Raw genomic sequence first — 17,781 nt, 5'->3', positions numbered from 1 at the left:
GAAAAATATTTGTAGCCAGTCACAAAAAAACTACACCCCTGCTACCCTCCCACTGTGATAAATAAAGTACAGTCCCTTACAAATTTGCATCAATTTTGTAAGTATAGTTTGCTTTTCCCACAGTATTTAAACCTTTCATGATCATAGAAATCCTGAATACTCTTGTTAACTGCTGTTACGTCAGACCAGAGAGTTTTATTGTACATGTTTGTGCTTTAAATACTTGAGACTTTGGAAGTTGTGTGTCTTGCAACAAAACTCTTTTGTTTGACTCTCAAAGCCGTTTTAATTTTACAGGCCACTGTGTCTGATTGATCTGCTGACCAAATGTGTTGCAGTCACTTCCAGTCTGTTTCAAGACAAGGGTGTTAATTTGGTTTGGTCTGGCACTGAAGATGTGAATGGTGTGCAAATGCAGGAGTGTGAGTGTGTGTGCATGAAGGGGGGAGGCCGTCCTGCCCTCTGACACCGGGTGGGAGATCTGGCTCCCAGCCAGGCAATTTATCCAGATTTATTGCTCTCAAGGCAAATGTCTGCAAGGCTGTGCTCATCTTTGAAGTTTTTCCCCTTTAGCTGACACACGCATGCACAGACACAGTGGAGGATATTTGCAGATATAAAGGGTATACCCACCTATTTTTCTGTTTCCTCTTTCACCTATCAGACAAAAAGCCTCTGGAATACATAGGAGAGTATACCCACTTCCTCTATAATGACCTACACATCAACCTCATCAAATACCACTACACCACTGCATGCACAACAGCAACAAACTTTTTTGTTTTTGAGATATGTGTCACATACAGACATTGCCACTGCTTTATCCAGTCATCCTTCACACTTTTAAGTTTTCAGCAGTTGATAGTACAGATAAAAGCATCATTTCCTTTGCTAAAATCCACACGGTTGGAAGCATAAACTAATGGTCACGTTAATCTGAAGGCGCTCACTATTCCTCCAATAAACATCCTGCAACACTGATCTATAGTGATTTCAAAATCATCAGCCATCCCACCAGCAGACACAGCACTCTCATTATTTCAGAATCACTGACCTCAGCTTTTGTTGGAATCTTTTTCCACTTACCGTATCCCTTTACATGATTAGGTCTTGGGTTTTGGGAAGGCTTGGAATACTGTGACCGTCTTATTTTCCTACAAAACTATAATGGAAAGATTAGAAGTGTGAAAGTAGGGAACTCGATCAGAGTTCTTGGCTGCTGATGGCGTCTTTCAAAAGTTCAGCAGGTCAGTTTGTCATACTGGAACAACTGGTTGACAAGCATGATAATGCATGATTTTCTGTTGCTTTTCTCCAAAGGTGAACAGACTTTTAATGATTAGTTGCTGGACTTGACGTCAGCTTGCAGCTGTAATTTATGTTAATGTTTTCCAGTAAAGTAAAATATCACATTTCCTCGCAGTATGCCTGCTTGTTATTATTAGCACACAATATTATATTTTCACTGATTCAAAAAGGGGATCTTTTTGATTTAAGTCAATAAAAACATTAAAGAAATAAGTTTCATGTGAAAGATAATAATAGTTTTCTGATGCTGCTACAGTGGCTATCGCAGAAACACGAATTGCCCTATCTAGAATCAGTGTTTGGTGTGTATCTTCTGGGCTACTGTAGAAATATGGCGGCACAACGTGGCATACTCTGTGAACAAGGAGCTGCTCTTTACGTAGATATAAACAGCTCATTTGAAGGTAACGAAAACAACATTCTTATTTCTACAATAAAGAAAGCATACTTATTGTGCTATATTCCATTTCTGTCATTATATACCCTAAATCTACACACTGGACCTTTAAATTTCCCTTTATATAACGGCTTTCATTCCTCACAATATGCTCAGACTCCTATCTTTAAACACCCTGTGAGCACAATGAACGCCCACAAAGTCAAATGGATCTGCTATATTTAACTTTTGCCTTATGACTTTCAATGGCTTTTGTTTTGCTCTGCAGCCCATACAGGAATGCCCTTTAAAATTTGGGTTTGCCCCAAGCCTGTTGACCCAAATTTAACTCAGTGTTACAAATGCATTTTGTCATGGCTCTCCACACGTGAGAACAGGCCTACATACTTGTACAGACAGACATCCCTCCTGATAAAGATCAGGTCAACATGCTTACTGTACTCCTGTCCTTCACTGATTACTGTATGTTTCAGCACGCATGCCAAACTCAACAACTACTCTTAAATCTCACGCGACAGCGTAGATAAGCATTAAAACAGCCAGTGGCAAAGAGTTAATCCACGTAGTATCATCTGCATTTGCACTTTTAAATAAGTTTTCATTATGTTTTGGCAGTAAATCAAAACATAATGATATATGAAATATAACATAATGAAATAACAGTATTTTTTTCTAAACAGGCCTTGACATTAAGGTTAACCATACACAGACGCCTGCTGCAGAATGTGTTTAATAAGAATACCGAAGTAACCCAGTCACTTATTTGTGGTTGAAGCCGAGTAAATAGCACTTAAGCTAATTAAGAGTCAAAGGCAGTTTATGACAGAGTGGCCCAGGAGCTGTAGCTGGTCTAAGTGGTCGTACTTACAGATGTCTGAATGGGGATTTGCTTCTCGTCCCACCACACTTCTGACGACATGAGGGTTTTTTCCTCAGACCTGAACTTCCCTTATTGAAAGTTAAATGAGCCACGTTAAAACTGCCTGACTGGAAACTGAGAATTCTGTATCAGCATATTATGCTCTGAGGCGTGCATTTGTACAGACTTTGAGATCTCTGCAATAATCCATTCCCGTTCCTCTACGTTTCACCTCCTTTGGCAAATGTTCTCTGGGGTTCCGTTTTATCTGGAATTACTGCTGTATTTCTCAACACAATATGAGACACACTGCAGGTTTTCATACATGCCTTCACTCTAGGAAATCTTCGAAGTGTGATCCTTCCTAGTCTCGATTATTTGATCACAAACTTGGATTTACTCCTCTGAAAGAAACCTCTCATCCCGTTTTTCCTTCAAAGGTCATCTTGAGCCAAGGCCTTGTGGAAATATTTTACTTGCCTGCAGGGAATCCTTCTCTGTTTGCAGAGAGTTTTGTGGTGTTTCATGCAGCGTGGGTGGGAAAACACTGATTATGTACTAGACAGAGCTTCATCTCTAGACCTAAGGACTGGATACTGCTCTTGAGAAATGAATATTGATTGTGTCTGGGAAACATATGGTTAGATGAGGTGATCTCTATGTGCCTCCTCCCACATAGCACTTCATACAGAGTGGCAGCATATGCTCCAGCCCCTCGTCTGCCAAACTGTGGTTTGCTAGGCCACTTTTTTATCTTTGCCAATAATGTTCTAACACAGTCTATCATAGCCTTAATTTTGTCTATTGTTGCCCAGTCCAACTCGGCTCACTCACCCCTCCCTGACTGGTCTCATTATTGAGGTCACACAGAGATCTGGCAGGTTTCCTCTGTTGGGATGGCAGAGCACTGTTCTGCTCAAGCCACGGATATCCTCAGGAAGCCCTCTAAAGGGGTTGGGCTGTGCCCCCTGGCCTCACCTTCCTCGACAGTCATCCCCCTTTGGCTCCAGCGGCTAACATCTTAGTCAGACTTCTCCTGGTTCTGTGTTTTGTGGAATTCTCCTCTCCCACATTCAGTGTTGGGTGATGCAATATTGCACATGAGCAGCACACTTTTATTTACATCCAATGGTCTTCACTTCTCTTTAGGGATAGAAATTGATCCAATTTTAGTGATACCAATGCGTATCAATTCTGCTTATTGGTCTCCTTCCTTATCAATTCTCTTACTGATTCCCGTTAATTTTTTTGTGTGCAAACAAGTAGGCCCCCATAGGTTTTTAAGCATCAGCGCAACTTTTTTTGCTGTTTCAAGGCAGTGTAGAAACAGAACAGAAAAAAGGCATGCATGTGTTATGAAAAGGGCTCATTTATGCTCAGTAGAGTGCCCCAAAGATGATGCTTTTCTCGAGGCCAACCCGGAAGTTGAAGTCACCCTGGTTCCCTCATCAAACAGCTTATGGGATTTTTCCATTGGATTTTTGATCACTGGATATTTAACCTCAATAATTGATGTGCTGCTCTGTTGGTAAGCAGTGGCATTCCTGGAATTTAAGCCCATGTTGCATAGAAAGATGTTTCAACACATTGCTGATGTTTCCACCCTTAACTACAATTATCATTTTTACAGTCATTAGAAGCACCACTGTTGTCGCCTTTTATTGCGAAATGACGCAAAGTTTTGGACCTTTTCTTTTTTTGGGCCATGACTCCTCTTTGTTATGAGTGTCCAGCATGGAAAAATACACACGTTAGATGACACTGTTTTGTAACTGTGTCAGAAAAATACATGGCAGCATGAATAAAAGGAAACCATAAGTTTGGAGGCAAACTATTCCAATGGATTGGACAATTTTGAACTGGTTGCCGATTTGCATCCAGACTTATATTTTTTACAAATTTCTCATAACTGAATACATTTATTTATCTCCCACACTACTTTATCAGTCCAGGGAAAAAAATGGATAGTTTATTTGTGGTGTTAGAGGAGCTGGATGGATATGAGGCTGGGTGGAGTAAAGGATGGATTACTCAGTGTTGCTTTTATGATGACTTGGACAAGGACTGTTGAAGAGACGAGCTCTCGTGCGGGTTGGGTTTAAGCTGGTGTATCCATGACTCAGGCTGAATGTTGACAATTCAATCAGTTCACTTCTTGACAAAACATAAGTACAATGCAACACAAGACAGTCAGTGGCAATTTAAACCTGCCGCACCTGTCCTGAGGTTGCGTAGCAAGTGAAAGTGATCACACCACTGACGCTGAAACATTACATCAGATGCGTGGCCCCATTGTAAACTGTTGTCATTGTTCTTGTCCCCCAGAGAACAGGTCGTCACCAGGCCAGCTCTGTAACAATACTTATTACCATGTACACCACCATTCAGCCCTGCCAGGAATGTGAGCCCAAAGGATGGACCAGAACAAAGATGTTTGACCCAGGGCTAACGGTTTTTAGCTTTTCAGCATGTATTTCTCGATGGATATAATAAACCAGCACTTTATTTGAGGGTCCTTGGGACAGCTAACATGATGTGGAAAGCATAAATTGAGTGTAACTTGATTGTGAGATTAGCAGTGTGCCTTGGCAGTGATTCCTAAGTACGCAAGGAGACCTTTGTTATCAGTGCCTTGCATACTGGCTGTGGAATTTTTAATAACTTTGCAAGAGATTGCTTTAGTGGTGTGCCATTCATTCAGATGCTCCTTGATGAAGAAATTGTCACTTCAGCTGTGGACTGCTCATCCTTTGCAGTGTGTTTATCTTGAATTCTAGAAAGAACAGTTTGTTGTAAAAGTATTTATTTTCTGAAACTTTAAAAATGAACACTGCGGTGGTGTGTCATTAAATTTCATCATAAACTGGTGAAAATGATATTGATTTGTGAAAATGATGTAACACAGGCCCAGTAGTTCACATTGTGGTAGTATATTTGGGAACTGTTATTCTACATATAGCGTGGAAACATAAGAAGCAGAGGTTTTAAAGGAGCAGTGTGCAGGAACTAAGGGGATTTTGTGGCATCCAGCAGTGAGATTAATAGATTGCAACCAGCCGAAACTTCTCCTGGTCAGAATACTTTTAGTGTTCAACATTCAAGAAGTTTTCACAGGGAGGCGAATTATCCACAGAGGTCTCCTCCTCTCCAAAAGTAGTTTCACGTAAAAAAAAAAAAATCAGTGTTTTTCTGACGCTCTTGTCATGACAATCTCTGTGGACGAGGACCCACTCCCTGTGTGAGACCACAGATGCGAATTAGCTCTAAGAAATAATCTGGTACAGCGCATCAAATGGTAACATATGTTTAAGACTGCCCACGGTCCCTGTTAAATATATTTTTGAATAATGTGTAATGAAAACACAAGAATTCTTAATTTCAGTGATTATACATCACAGAAAACAAACTGATTATGTTATATTCTGTTTCTGACATTTTATATATCCCCCTAACCCTACACACTGGACCTTTAACACACCACACAGCAGTGCCTCTTTTATTAAGGCGATGCTGCTTTATACTGATTTACTGAGACAAACTTCTGTGCTAGTGAATGCCAGGAATGCCGTGACTAATTAGTTAAGCTAGCAGAGGCTACTGGGTCATCATGCTGTTTGCATGCTCATGTGAGCAACCGTGCTGCCTTTTATGAGCATATATATTTATATTCCAGTACTAAATCTGATAATATTTGATTTGTTTTCCATGAGAGACAGGGGATAAACTATATTTATATCTTGGAATTCTGGCATGGTTTTTAATCATCTCCATTCCTCCTACGCAATTGCGAATGAATATTGTGTAAATCACTCGGTTATGGCTCAGTAGCAATCATATCACACATTGCTGAAATATTTATCCACTGTGGTGCAATACCAGTAGTGTTTGATGGTCGAACAGCATGGCAGCCGCTAACTCACAGACTTTTTCTTCTCACAAGTGTCTCCTGCAGCAGAATCCCGTAACATTTCTCTGTTTTGAGTTGCGCAAAGTCTTGGAACAGAAGTGACATGCAACACAGTTTTGTTGACAGTTTTGTCAGACAGATTTCAGCTGCACATTGGGAGTAGCCATCTCGTTTGAGCAGACAGTGTCTTGGGCTTTAACAGTAAATGACATGCACACATTTTACTGTAAATCCACTCACACACGCACACGCACACACTCACCCTCACATTTTTGCTTGGGTGTTGTTTTTTTGTACATGACTATTGTAGCTATTGTTTGAGTCAAAACTGGGAGTTGGCCTCCCTCATATCCAGGGTGGAGAAGTGGTTACATCAGCCGAACTGGTATTAGCCTCCATTTCAAACATACCTCCATGAAGCTAGATGTGGTTATTATTGTGGTTTATTCATTCCTAAAATGGTTTTACAGGTTATTTTTAGAGTAAGGACTGTTCTAAGGGTTCTTAGTTAGCTTAATATGCTAACAAAGAGAGACCCGTATGCTTTTTAGGTCAGATAAGCTCTGAGGGATTTAATACTCATCCTTAGGATCTCTTTTATAGATGTAGATTTTTTTCTTCCCAGACTCCAGATGTTTTATCCTCCTGTTACCCCACAGCTGCCTCAGTCAGTATCCTACAAATCATCCCTTGTCCAGCGTCACCCCCGTGCCCGCATTTCAAAATTGAATGTGTGTCGGATCGTTCCATAATCTTCCATCTACACTCTCACGTTGACAGATTCTCTCTAAAATGTGGATTAAACTCTTTCTCAACTGCTGACACACACATTCAATTTAACACCCTGAGAAAATAGTTGTTTTTTCTTTCTCAACTCATTCCTTTAGTTGCTCCAGTCCCCCTAAAGGCACTTTCTACACTTGTTTTCACGTGCTGTCTCTTAGTGGATATACATTACTGAGCATGTGCAGTTTCATTTTACAAGGTGGTGGTGGAGGTGGGGTGTGAGGGTCAGCTGTGTTGAACCCCCATGAGCTCATGCCACTGGAGAATTGGAGGAATCCCAGTTATCCGCGCACACACATGAACTTTTGCACGCACGTGGACGCACATCAATCTGCGGGCAGTAAAGCACGTGCAGCTCTACCTGTGCACAGCCGAGGTTTACATGCAATGTTCCCGTGGGAGTTGAGCCAGAGAAATGGCAAAGTTAAAGGTGCAGCGTGTAGGATTTAGGGGAATATATTCACAGAAATTGAATAAAATGTAATACGTATGTTTTCTTTAGTGTATAATCACCTGAAAATCTTGTGTTTTTGTTACCTTAGAATGGGTTTCTATCTACATAGGGAGCGGATTCTTGTCAACAGAGATTGCCATGTTGCTCCGCCATGTTTCTACAGTAGCCAAGGATAGACAAACAAAACACTGGCTGAAGATGGGACAGTGTGCATTTTCACATCAGTCACCCTAGTTAGAAGCCCCTCTGTGACAAAAGTGTCAGGAAAATACTGATTTTACCCTGAATTTGCTTTATTCAATGTCTTTAAGGGTTTAAATCCACAAACCTAATTTGTTTTAAAGAGAAAATAATCTTTACAGGCTCCGGGTTAAAAACATCTTCAATGTCTTGATGTTGAGTTATCAGTGGAAAAAAAGTGAGCGCATATTAGCAGGTGAAAGTCATCATGAGTTATTTTTTTTCCTCAGCAGCAGTTTTAGTAGTTTCAGTCATGAGGTGGATAATTGATCTGCAAATCTGGTCAAATCTGCTCAGAGCTTAACAGATTGATGTATGAGAACAGCAGCTGCTGCAGAGGAATGGATAAGTTTCACTTTCACTGTGCCTGGTGTTCTGCTGCTCCTCCTGCACCCAGAGTATGCTCTGCACTCCTAGAAATTGAAGCAAAGAGTAACCTAACTGTATATATATTCCAACAGAGCTCCTAATAAATGGTCCACCTACAAAAATATAAAATCAATACATGGCCGCACATGTTGTGATTGTGGAGGGCTACCACAAATGGGAAACCCTGCCTCCTGAATAAAGAAAGAAAGAATTCTAAGTTTCAGCTGGTTGCAATCTGCAGTCCTTACTGCCAGATGCCACTAAATCCTCCTGAATCTTACACACTGATACTTTCATTAATTCTGCTTCTATGACCAAACCAGTCTTTTAACATCAACTGGAGAGGTCCTTTGTCAATCAACAGTTGGTGTAACCTCAGGACAGGGTTCATTCTTATCTTCAGCACAATCCTGGCATGTTTATGGTGATTAAAACATCTCGGGGTTCTGTAATGAGAGCGTGCTTTCAGTCAATGTGAGGAATGAAGGCGAAAGCATGTGTCTGCTCAGGGAGTGCTCCCACCGGGAATCTCAGTCATCTCAGACCATATGTCCAGCCAGAAACAGAATTTCTCAAGTAATGAGAGTGGGAGGACGGATCACAGACAGACAAACTGGACTTTTGAGACGGAACATGTGTGTTTGTTAGTGGTGTTGTGTCCAGTGCCCTTTCATAACTCTGTCCACTGAGCTGTGTTGTTTATGATTGGTCTGCCTCAGTTTGTTTTGGTCCGATGTTGTTGAAATCTCCTGCGTGTATGTGTGTGCATGCTAATGTGTGTTCACAGGGGCCTTATGCCCATGTGCGTGTCTGTGTGTTTGTGTGTGTGGGACACTCACTCACTCACACTCACAGTGATCCATTCATTTGTGGCCTGGCACACAGATAGGGAGTCCGGTTGAGAAAGACAGAGACTGAGAGAGACTGTTCGGACCCTGCACAGTGACTCAATGCTAGCTGTCTGCCTGGCACAGATTAGATCAACACTGATGAATATTCAGCGGTTTGCCATCACTGCCAGAACGGCCTACATTTTTACCAAAGCGAGAGATGAGAAGTCTTCTCTCCCACATTGTGCAGAAGAGGCGGCTCTTCTTAAGGGTTTGATGCAAGGAATGCATATATTTTGCAATATAGTCTGATGGAGAAAGACCTGTGAGCTGATAACTCCACTGGCTACATGCAAAACCATTTGTTTATACATCAGTGTGTTTGGGGCCGCACCCTGAAATTTGAATATTCAATCATCAGTCGCAAACCCCTCAGTCAACTGAGATTCTTCCAGTCGAGCAGATGTTTTAAGCAAAAAATGTTGCATATGTCCGTCATTAGCGTAGTCACCTGCATTAGCTCGGAGGGCTTCCTTCGTCTAAACAGCTTGACCTGACACCCTGAATGTCCCACCAATTTTGCTTTTCAACAGGAATATTTGACTATTCCATCTCTGAACCTCTATTTGGAAAAAGGGATTAAATAGTCCCACATTTGTATTGAGAAGTCAAATCCAGTTCGATTTACATAATTCTGAGTTGATTACAGCCCTAAACCTTAAATGCCGACTCATATAATAGCAACTGACCCCAGCTAACTTCATGATGTTGACAGTTTGTATTTGCTGACTATTCCTGTTTCCAAAAGTAACTTGGAGGCCAGACTTCAACATTACATCCAAAGAGCATTCTGTTAGGTAACATCTTTACTGTTTGGAGCACAGCTTCCTCCCTCAACCCTAAACACATGACTTCCACACAAAGACAGGAACTGTGCTGACCTAAACCACGGCTAGCAGGAAGAGTGTGTTTTGGTTTGGAGTTCAGTGAATGTCTGAGTGAGGAGGTAAAGGGCATCCGTGATAATGAGCCTTGATAGAGGCAAAACCCCAGGATAAAACCATGGCTGGCCAAAGATGCTGAATGGGACTTGATAAGATTGAACAGCGAAAACATACAGACCTTTTATTGAGGAGTATTTTTAGGGTTTTCTGTTTGTATGGAGCATGTGAGATTGGAACAACACGTGCAGCTGTGCATGTGTGCTGATGAATGATTATGTTTGTATCCCCATGCCACCCTCAAGCCATGCCAGGTTTACCCAAATGAGTGCCTGTAGGTACTTTTCATACGCCACTAATTGTAAGTGTATGTGACAGTGGTTTTATAAAGCTGTGCTGTGCTGTAAATGGAGAGCATGGAGGGGTGTGTGCTTGTCACACAGTGTACTAACTCGATCGGGCTTTTTCCTTTCCTGGAGCTCTGGTGGGATGTTGTGAAGAAAGATGTGAATAATTTGCAGAGACGTTATTTTTATGCCTTTATCCCAGCGATAGCTGTGGCCAGAGGTTTTAAGTTGTCAGGTTCGTCTGTCCCATTGACTTGGACACAGTATCTCAAAAAGGCCATGAGGGAATTTCTTCACATTAGGCACAAACGTCCACTTGGACTCAACAATGAACTGATTTTATTTTGGCGGTCAGAGGTCACTATGACATTGTGTCTGTCTCAGTACCGTGAATGCAATATCTCAAGAAGGCCTTGAGACAATTTCCTAAAATTTGGCATAAATGTGATCAAAGGCAAAGGTCACTGTGACCTTAGAAAACATTTTTTGGGCAATAATTTATAACTGAATTTTAGTTTTCCTAGAAAATTAGATTATCAGCTTTCCTTTATCGGGATGTTGTAGCTCCTGGCTAACCCCCCCCCCTTCTTCCTCTCTTCAGGATGGTTCTCTTGGCAACATAGATGACCTTGCCCAGGAGTACTCTGAGTACTACAACACCTGCTTCAGTGACGTCAGCGACCGCATGGAGGAGCTACGAAAAAGACGAGTGTCCCAAGAGCTTGACATGGTAAATGCAACATTCACAGACACACACACACACACACACACACACACACACACACACACACAAAACTTGCATAGAAACACAGTTTGAGAAAAAAAAGCGGTAAACAACATCATTTCTTGCTCTCTCCTCAGTTTGCATGCTGACAAATTGCTATGGACAAATGATATTGTTTTTGTAAATCCTTTAATAATGACCAAAAATCCCCTTTTTTGAATAGTCTCATAGCTTTACACAGTGTAATTTCCACAGTCTTAGCCAGCAGCCTGGCAAGGAACAACGGCGGCGGAACAAACACGAATGTGTGCTAAGGTTTAAGACTTTCCGCAGAGGCAGTATGCCTTCTGTGGATGTGAATGCTGTGGTGTTCTGGAGGTCCATGGGGTGGTTTGAGGGGTCCTTTTCACAAGGATGTAGGGTAGTGGGGCACCCCTTTGGTTGCCAAGCTGCATGCAAATGTATGAAGGAATGCTGCTGGTGCTGCTGCAGAGGGCCTTGCTCTGTGCGCCACACTAACCCAGTACGTCCTCAAATACAAGAGTTGAGTGTTATGCTAACTTCATAATTGCTCTATGACTTATTCATGGTGAATTTCATTGGTTTAAACCCTCAGAAAAAAGCTTTTTGTGCTCAGTTTCTTACACAAATATTAAGGAAAAGTAGCTGCTCCTTCTGAATTAGGCTTCTACTCAAGAGCACAGATCTGCTTGAAAGAAAAATGTCAAATTTAAATAAAAGAAGCAGTTGGGTGTCACGAATATAATAGTATTGCCTGACAAAATAATGACTCAGTTTCCCTCCACAGATTTTGCTCACCCAGATATCATCTTACCTCAGCCTTTCTTATTTTAGCCCCTGTCCAAATTTTCTGTGCTCATATATTTTTGTCTGTCATTACTGGTTTTCCAGTTCAATAGGAGGCCTCTTCTCCTCGAAGGCAGCCATGTGGTTTTGGTTGGGTTGACAGGTACGGCTAAGATGGATTGCTGATTTATTGTGCGCTTCCTTTTAATGACTGTGGGCAGACATCCTGTTCTCACAGCTTTCATGAGAGGGATTGGAAAGCATTAAAAAAAATCATAGCTGTGGATACGTAGATACATTGCCTGCGATCGAAGGTTAAGTGCTCTCTCTGTGTGGCTGTCCTGTGAGTTTCGCAGTGATGTGAATTACCTCTGGGCATTTTATAGTTTGGTTTTATCCTGAGGAGATAAAACAGGGGAAGAGGAAGCAATCAGGGCAGATTTTGCAGCCCGGGTGTAAGAAGTGAGGAAAAGAGCTGACTGGGCCCTGAGCCTGAAGCCCAGGACAGGAGGAGGATAAGGATGTGAACAGAGGAAGACGAAGGGAGGAGGATGAGGGGAATGAAGACAAGGAGTGGAGAATGTGAGAGCCTGCAGCTGTCCCGCCACTCTGCAAGGTTTGGCACCAAAACATAGGAGAAGGGGAGAGAAAAAAACATGAAGGAAGGAATATAGGTCAGACAACACCTTATTGAGAGCTCTCAAAAGCGCACTATCAACCCACGCTATATGGATTGAACTTTGCCTTTCATTTCAGTGCAGTCCTTTTCTAAAATTAGGTTTGGGGAATATTCAGGTCTAGAGCAGCCTTTTCTACAGCGAGGGTAAGGGTAGGTTGAGACAAAATTCCTCCTCTTAGGCAGTAGTTTTCCACTGGGCTTGATACCTTACAGAAAGACCGTGGTGCTGTATCTGTAAAACTAGAACTAAAAATGAAATATGTTTGGAAAGTAAGATACAAGGAGACATGGAGAAAGACTGGCAAAGTATGAGACACCAAGAAGAAGGGAGAATAATGGACAGCCAGTAGGAGAGAGAGTGGCGAAACGATTCTTGTGTCTTGTAAAGTGTGTCCAGAAATCGGTGGCTGCAAGCCAACGTCATGCAGCCGCCTCCCTCAGGACCAATAGCAGATGGTTAGAGAAGGTCACAGTGTCCAAGAGCTACGTTAATGGGGAGACATTTAGCAAGTTGCACTCCTGAGGGACTTGCCCTTTAGGGAAAGACCTGTCACTTGCAAAGGGTACAGAATGGTGGGTGACGCAATCACGCCTCCACAAGACCCACTCCCTCTCCAGTCATTGTCTTTGTTCTTATCGCTACTTCACATTTATAGATCAGTTCTTTTCTATTTTTGGTGGGTACCTCTAAGCATTGCACATCTTTTCTAAAATAACTGTTGGGAGAAGAAGATTACTCAGCTTCTCAGAATCATGAGGCAAAGGTCACCTTAGCTTCGACCTCTCCTGGTCTCCAGTCTCGGACTACAAGAGGAGGCAGGAATCAAGATAAAAAGGGTGCTGGATGAGGGCAAGCACGGTGCCAAAAGAGAGGAGCCTAAGGCTGATGACATGTGATGACTCAAAACTACATAAGTTAACACATTCTTCAGTTTGCTTTCATAAAATTACCACAAGAAAGTCCCAGTGTCTACAGCTAATCAGTGGACAGCGCTGTGCCACCGGAGAGAAAGAGGAAGCTCTCTTATTGACTGTTTCTGTTCTCCAAAAGAACCTTTTGGTTTCTGTTTTGGGTTTTTTGACCCAATTGTAAAGAAACGTTCTTGCAACACTTTTTTTTTCTTCAAAATGCATCATTTGTTTGTTTTCACTTGCATGACATGTCTGCCAGCTCTTTAGGGGCCTCTCAATTAACAAAGTGATGCCTGTCTGTTGTGGTAAAATGCTATTAGGAGCTGATGATAGAGGCTCTCTCTGAGATGACTATCGATATACCCACTTCCTGCCCTGTCTCGACATCTTCATGTTAGTTTTATGAGTAGCAGGGACACAAGGGGTTGAATAAACATCCCCCTTTGGGAATGTGACCTATAGATTAGTGCTACCATGCACAGTTTCCCAGCGCTCCTGTAGACAATGAGAGTTTGGATGGCTCTCACTGGCATGTTGACTTGGTGATGTATACGGCTTACTGTTGGAAGTGATGGGAAGTATTGAAAGGAAGCAAAGAGTTAAACAAAACATGTTGTTTCAAGAGACATGCTAGTGAAAGGTCAGGCCAATGTAACGATTTGAATGACTTTCAAATAACTAACTGCTATTTTTATAATGTTTAGAATCTGTTATATCTACAATAGTTGACCAAAACCACAAATAGCTGATCATTTATGCAATTTACCTTATCAGCATACACCGCAGCCAGCTCTACGTTTCAGATCAGTCCTTAAAGGAGGCCCATGTTTTGAGTAATTGCTTGTTTAATTGCTGTAGATATCATTTGTATAAACAAATCTATATTTTTTTGTCTCTTCCATCTACTAAGCAAATTATAAAAACATGCTGTTCTAGCTTTCATGCAGATTAGTTTACTTGTTTACTTTCATATGATTACATTTCCAGACTTCATTTTTTTTGAGTTTCAGTGCTTTATTCTGCAGGAGTGCATGAATATTGTTGCCTTTTTCTTTTCACTCTGATGCACAATTTCCTCGTGCCTTACCTGCTGTTCATGTGTCAATCATAGGGCCCCATGAAACCGATTTAAATTTTTTACAGATTCTGTTTGCTTTCCTCCCTAGTTTGTGTTTTCCGTTTTAATATTTTTCTGAATTCTGCACATTTTGTCAACAATAAGAGTGTCCCATCATGTATTGGATGAACAAAATTAAAACAGAAAATATTTTAAATGAGTGGATATTAATGAATTTGATGGGATACAACATTGCTATTAGAGCTGCAGCAATCAATTGATTAATTGTTGAGTTGTCAACTATTAAATTGATGACATAATTTGATAATTGGGAGTTTGAGAATTTTTGTAAGTATTTGAAGTCAGAATTATTTGATTCCATCTTCTTAAATGTGAATATTATCTGGTTTCTTTTCTCCTGTAACAGTAGTCATAATTTTTTGGGGGTTGTGGGCAAAACAATTTCAGAATTTGAAGATGTCATTTTGGACTTTGGGAAACACTAAAAGTCACCATTTTCTGATATTTTACAGACCTAACAACTTTGAAAATAAGGAAAATAATCAACAATGAAATTAATCGTTAGTTGCAGCTCTATTTGCGATGTCCCTTTTTTACTATCAAAGAAAGTGTTTCATTACAGTTATTAAAAAAAACACGTCAACCTTCTGTAAAATAAATCACACTGGTGGACCCAGACAGAGTAGACGTTACTGTGGTAACAACTAGTGGGGATCCTGAATAATAACGAACATCTGAGCTTTACATTAGTCTTTTGGATATTGCACTGCTCTAAATTTAGCTTTCAGTGTCAACTCTCAGTTTTTTTGGGTGACTGCGCAATCGATTAGACTCCTGTCAAAAAAATGCTTATAATAGTCTATAATAGTCTAGTCCACCTGGTCAAATTCAATGATATTCCATGCTCTACAGTTGATTCTACTTTCTTATCAAATTCAGCAATTCAATCCGTGTTTTCCGCATTGCAGAAATCAGAAGGCTGTATATAAATCAGGGTATGTGGGTGATGTACTTCACTATCGCAAAGTTCAGAAAGTGAATTAAACAGTTTTCAGATTTGATAAATAGATACATCTCTGAGGATCAAAGGTTTTTATCAGATCTGTATTTACTTACTGTCTGCCGCTTTCTTTGGCTGTATTTCCTTCAGCGCTGTATTTACAACTGAAGATGAAACGTGCCAAAACATGGACATAGAAGCTACCAGAGAGATCTCACAGGCGAGCAGAGACTGGTCTGTCGGGTGGATAATCGTGCATAGCCGACAGAGAAAAAACATCAAACTAGATATTAGCATGTCTCTCAAACCGCAGTGATGGAACAGAATGATTCACATCAAATATAAATCAAGATGGATCACTCTGGAATTTGTGGTTGCGGGGCAAACTTTTTAACACATTTCTACATGCTGTAAACCATAATGAGACATTGCGACATTATCTGTGGTTATATTCTTGAGAGTAATTTTAACGTCATGGATAATAAAGTGGGCTTTGAAGATTAAATCCTTTGATGCTTTGGCCAGAATCCTTCAGTTGTTGGTCTCACTGTTGACTTCATAATTGAAACACTTTTGACACACAAACGCCTCGGCTGGTGTCAGATTGATCTGCTCGCCTCAGGAATGCTCTGTAATGGTTTTCTAGCTGAGTAGGTTGACAGTTGGGGGTCAAGACTCAAGCACAGACTTGTGTTCTGTTTCGCCATGAGGTGAGGAGCAGTGTGGGTAATGTGCTAATGCTGGCGTGAAGTTTGTTCGTCAAAGTGGGTCAGTTCAGCCGGGTTAAAACTACAGTGTGAAAGAAAGACAAACTCTGTTGTGAATTCTGCTGCTTATTTGTCCTCTCTGCCTTCATGCTTTTGCCCAGAAACGAAGCATCTCAACATGCTCAAACAGCAGCATTTATTGCTGTAAGATTACTTTGAAATGAAGTTGGCATAGCTCCTTTATTGCCATAACCCTTGTGGAAAGTGAGTGGTATATTTGTAATTTATTCTGTGATTTCAGCATCGTGACTCTGTCACTGGAATTTGTAATAACTCTGGTATTCGCCTTGAAATACCATAACAATGATGATCCTCATGGCTTAGGAATGCCGTACACTGTAGAAGCAGGCAGGCCTGTGCTGCAAGTATGCACGTACACAGACACACACATTCATTCGCTTCTGGAAAGGAAGTAGAGAGAAGTGCAACTGAGTGCGCTGATGGTAGGGCTGTCCCGAATACAAGTTTGTTGGCATCGAAACTTCAGTGAGAAATATCTGCAATTAATCGAAGCTTTGAGGGGAGTGGGGATGGAAATAAGAGATGAGAGGACATTTACTAAAAAATACATTTTCAGTTAGTAACTAAAATAACATTTTTAGCATGTAGGTCACAGTCAAATTAGTGATGATAGCTAAAAAAAAAAAGAATAAAAAAAAGAATACTTTGCAAGGTGGCTGAGCTGTCACAGTTTTAAACTTGTTATGGGTTTGTGATATAGCTCCTTTCAAATATTTGGCACTCAACCCAACTCATTCTCATTTCCATTTGAATCATTTGCATGTAATTTTTTGTCAAAGCTGCTGGAGAGGGGCTAAAGAGCCGCAGGTTGTCTGCTCCTGTGCTAACATACCTGTGAGCCTGTCACAGGTGGTCAAACCGTTGCTATCACAACACAAGGCCAACCACTTAGTTTAAATGTCCTTGTCTGAGAATAATGAATAATTTTTGTTGATGCATGATGAATTTTGTTTGATTACTATTTCTTAAGTTATGGGTTATTAAAAACTTCTGGGATAAGAAAAATGGACCATTCAAATACTGATTTGGACATTGATTACCATAAGAGCGATCAAAGCACTTTTGTCAGCCCTGCTTGATAGATGACTGTTTCTCATATATTAGTTCTTTCAGGAGTTTAGAGGTGGCATGGCAGACTTCGGTTTACACTCTCCACTGGGAAATTCTATTTCCTGCTTTTTTTGTGTAAGATATAAATGCCAAAACATGCTTGAGTTCAGTCATAAGTGTTTATCTCTTCCTGTGAGATCTTCCAAATAAGCCGGTTCCACAGGCTTGCGTCGTGCCATACTGGTCCCACTGCTAACGTCTATTTTTTGGTCTTGCACCAGGCATTCCAGTTGGTGCCTGTCCCT

General features: G+C 41.0%; 1 protein-coding gene across 5 annotated transcripts in view; it reads left to right on the top strand.

Annotated features, from left to right (window-relative positions):
- Positions 1-17,781, top strand: part of sash1a (SAM and SH3 domain containing 1a) — a 224,302-nt gene that overhangs the window by 153,833 nt on the left and 52,688 nt on the right. For all 5 annotated transcript variants that reach the window (XM_042504114.1, XM_042504112.1, XM_042504117.1 and 2 more), the window contains exon 2: positions 11,040-11,168. In XM_042504114.1, the coding sequence (XP_042360048.1) occupies positions 11,040-11,168 (129 nt within the window). The remainder of the gene's footprint in view (positions 1-11,039; positions 11,169-17,781) is intronic.

Source organism: Plectropomus leopardus, chromosome 16 (assembly GCF_008729295.1).
Source record: "Plectropomus leopardus isolate mb chromosome 16, YSFRI_Pleo_2.0, whole genome shotgun sequence".
In the NCBI taxonomy this organism is placed as follows: domain Eukaryota; kingdom Metazoa; phylum Chordata; class Actinopteri; order Perciformes; family Serranidae; genus Plectropomus; species Plectropomus leopardus.
Note: the sequence above shows the minus strand (reverse complement) of the source record. Positions and strands in the feature narration are given on the sequence as shown.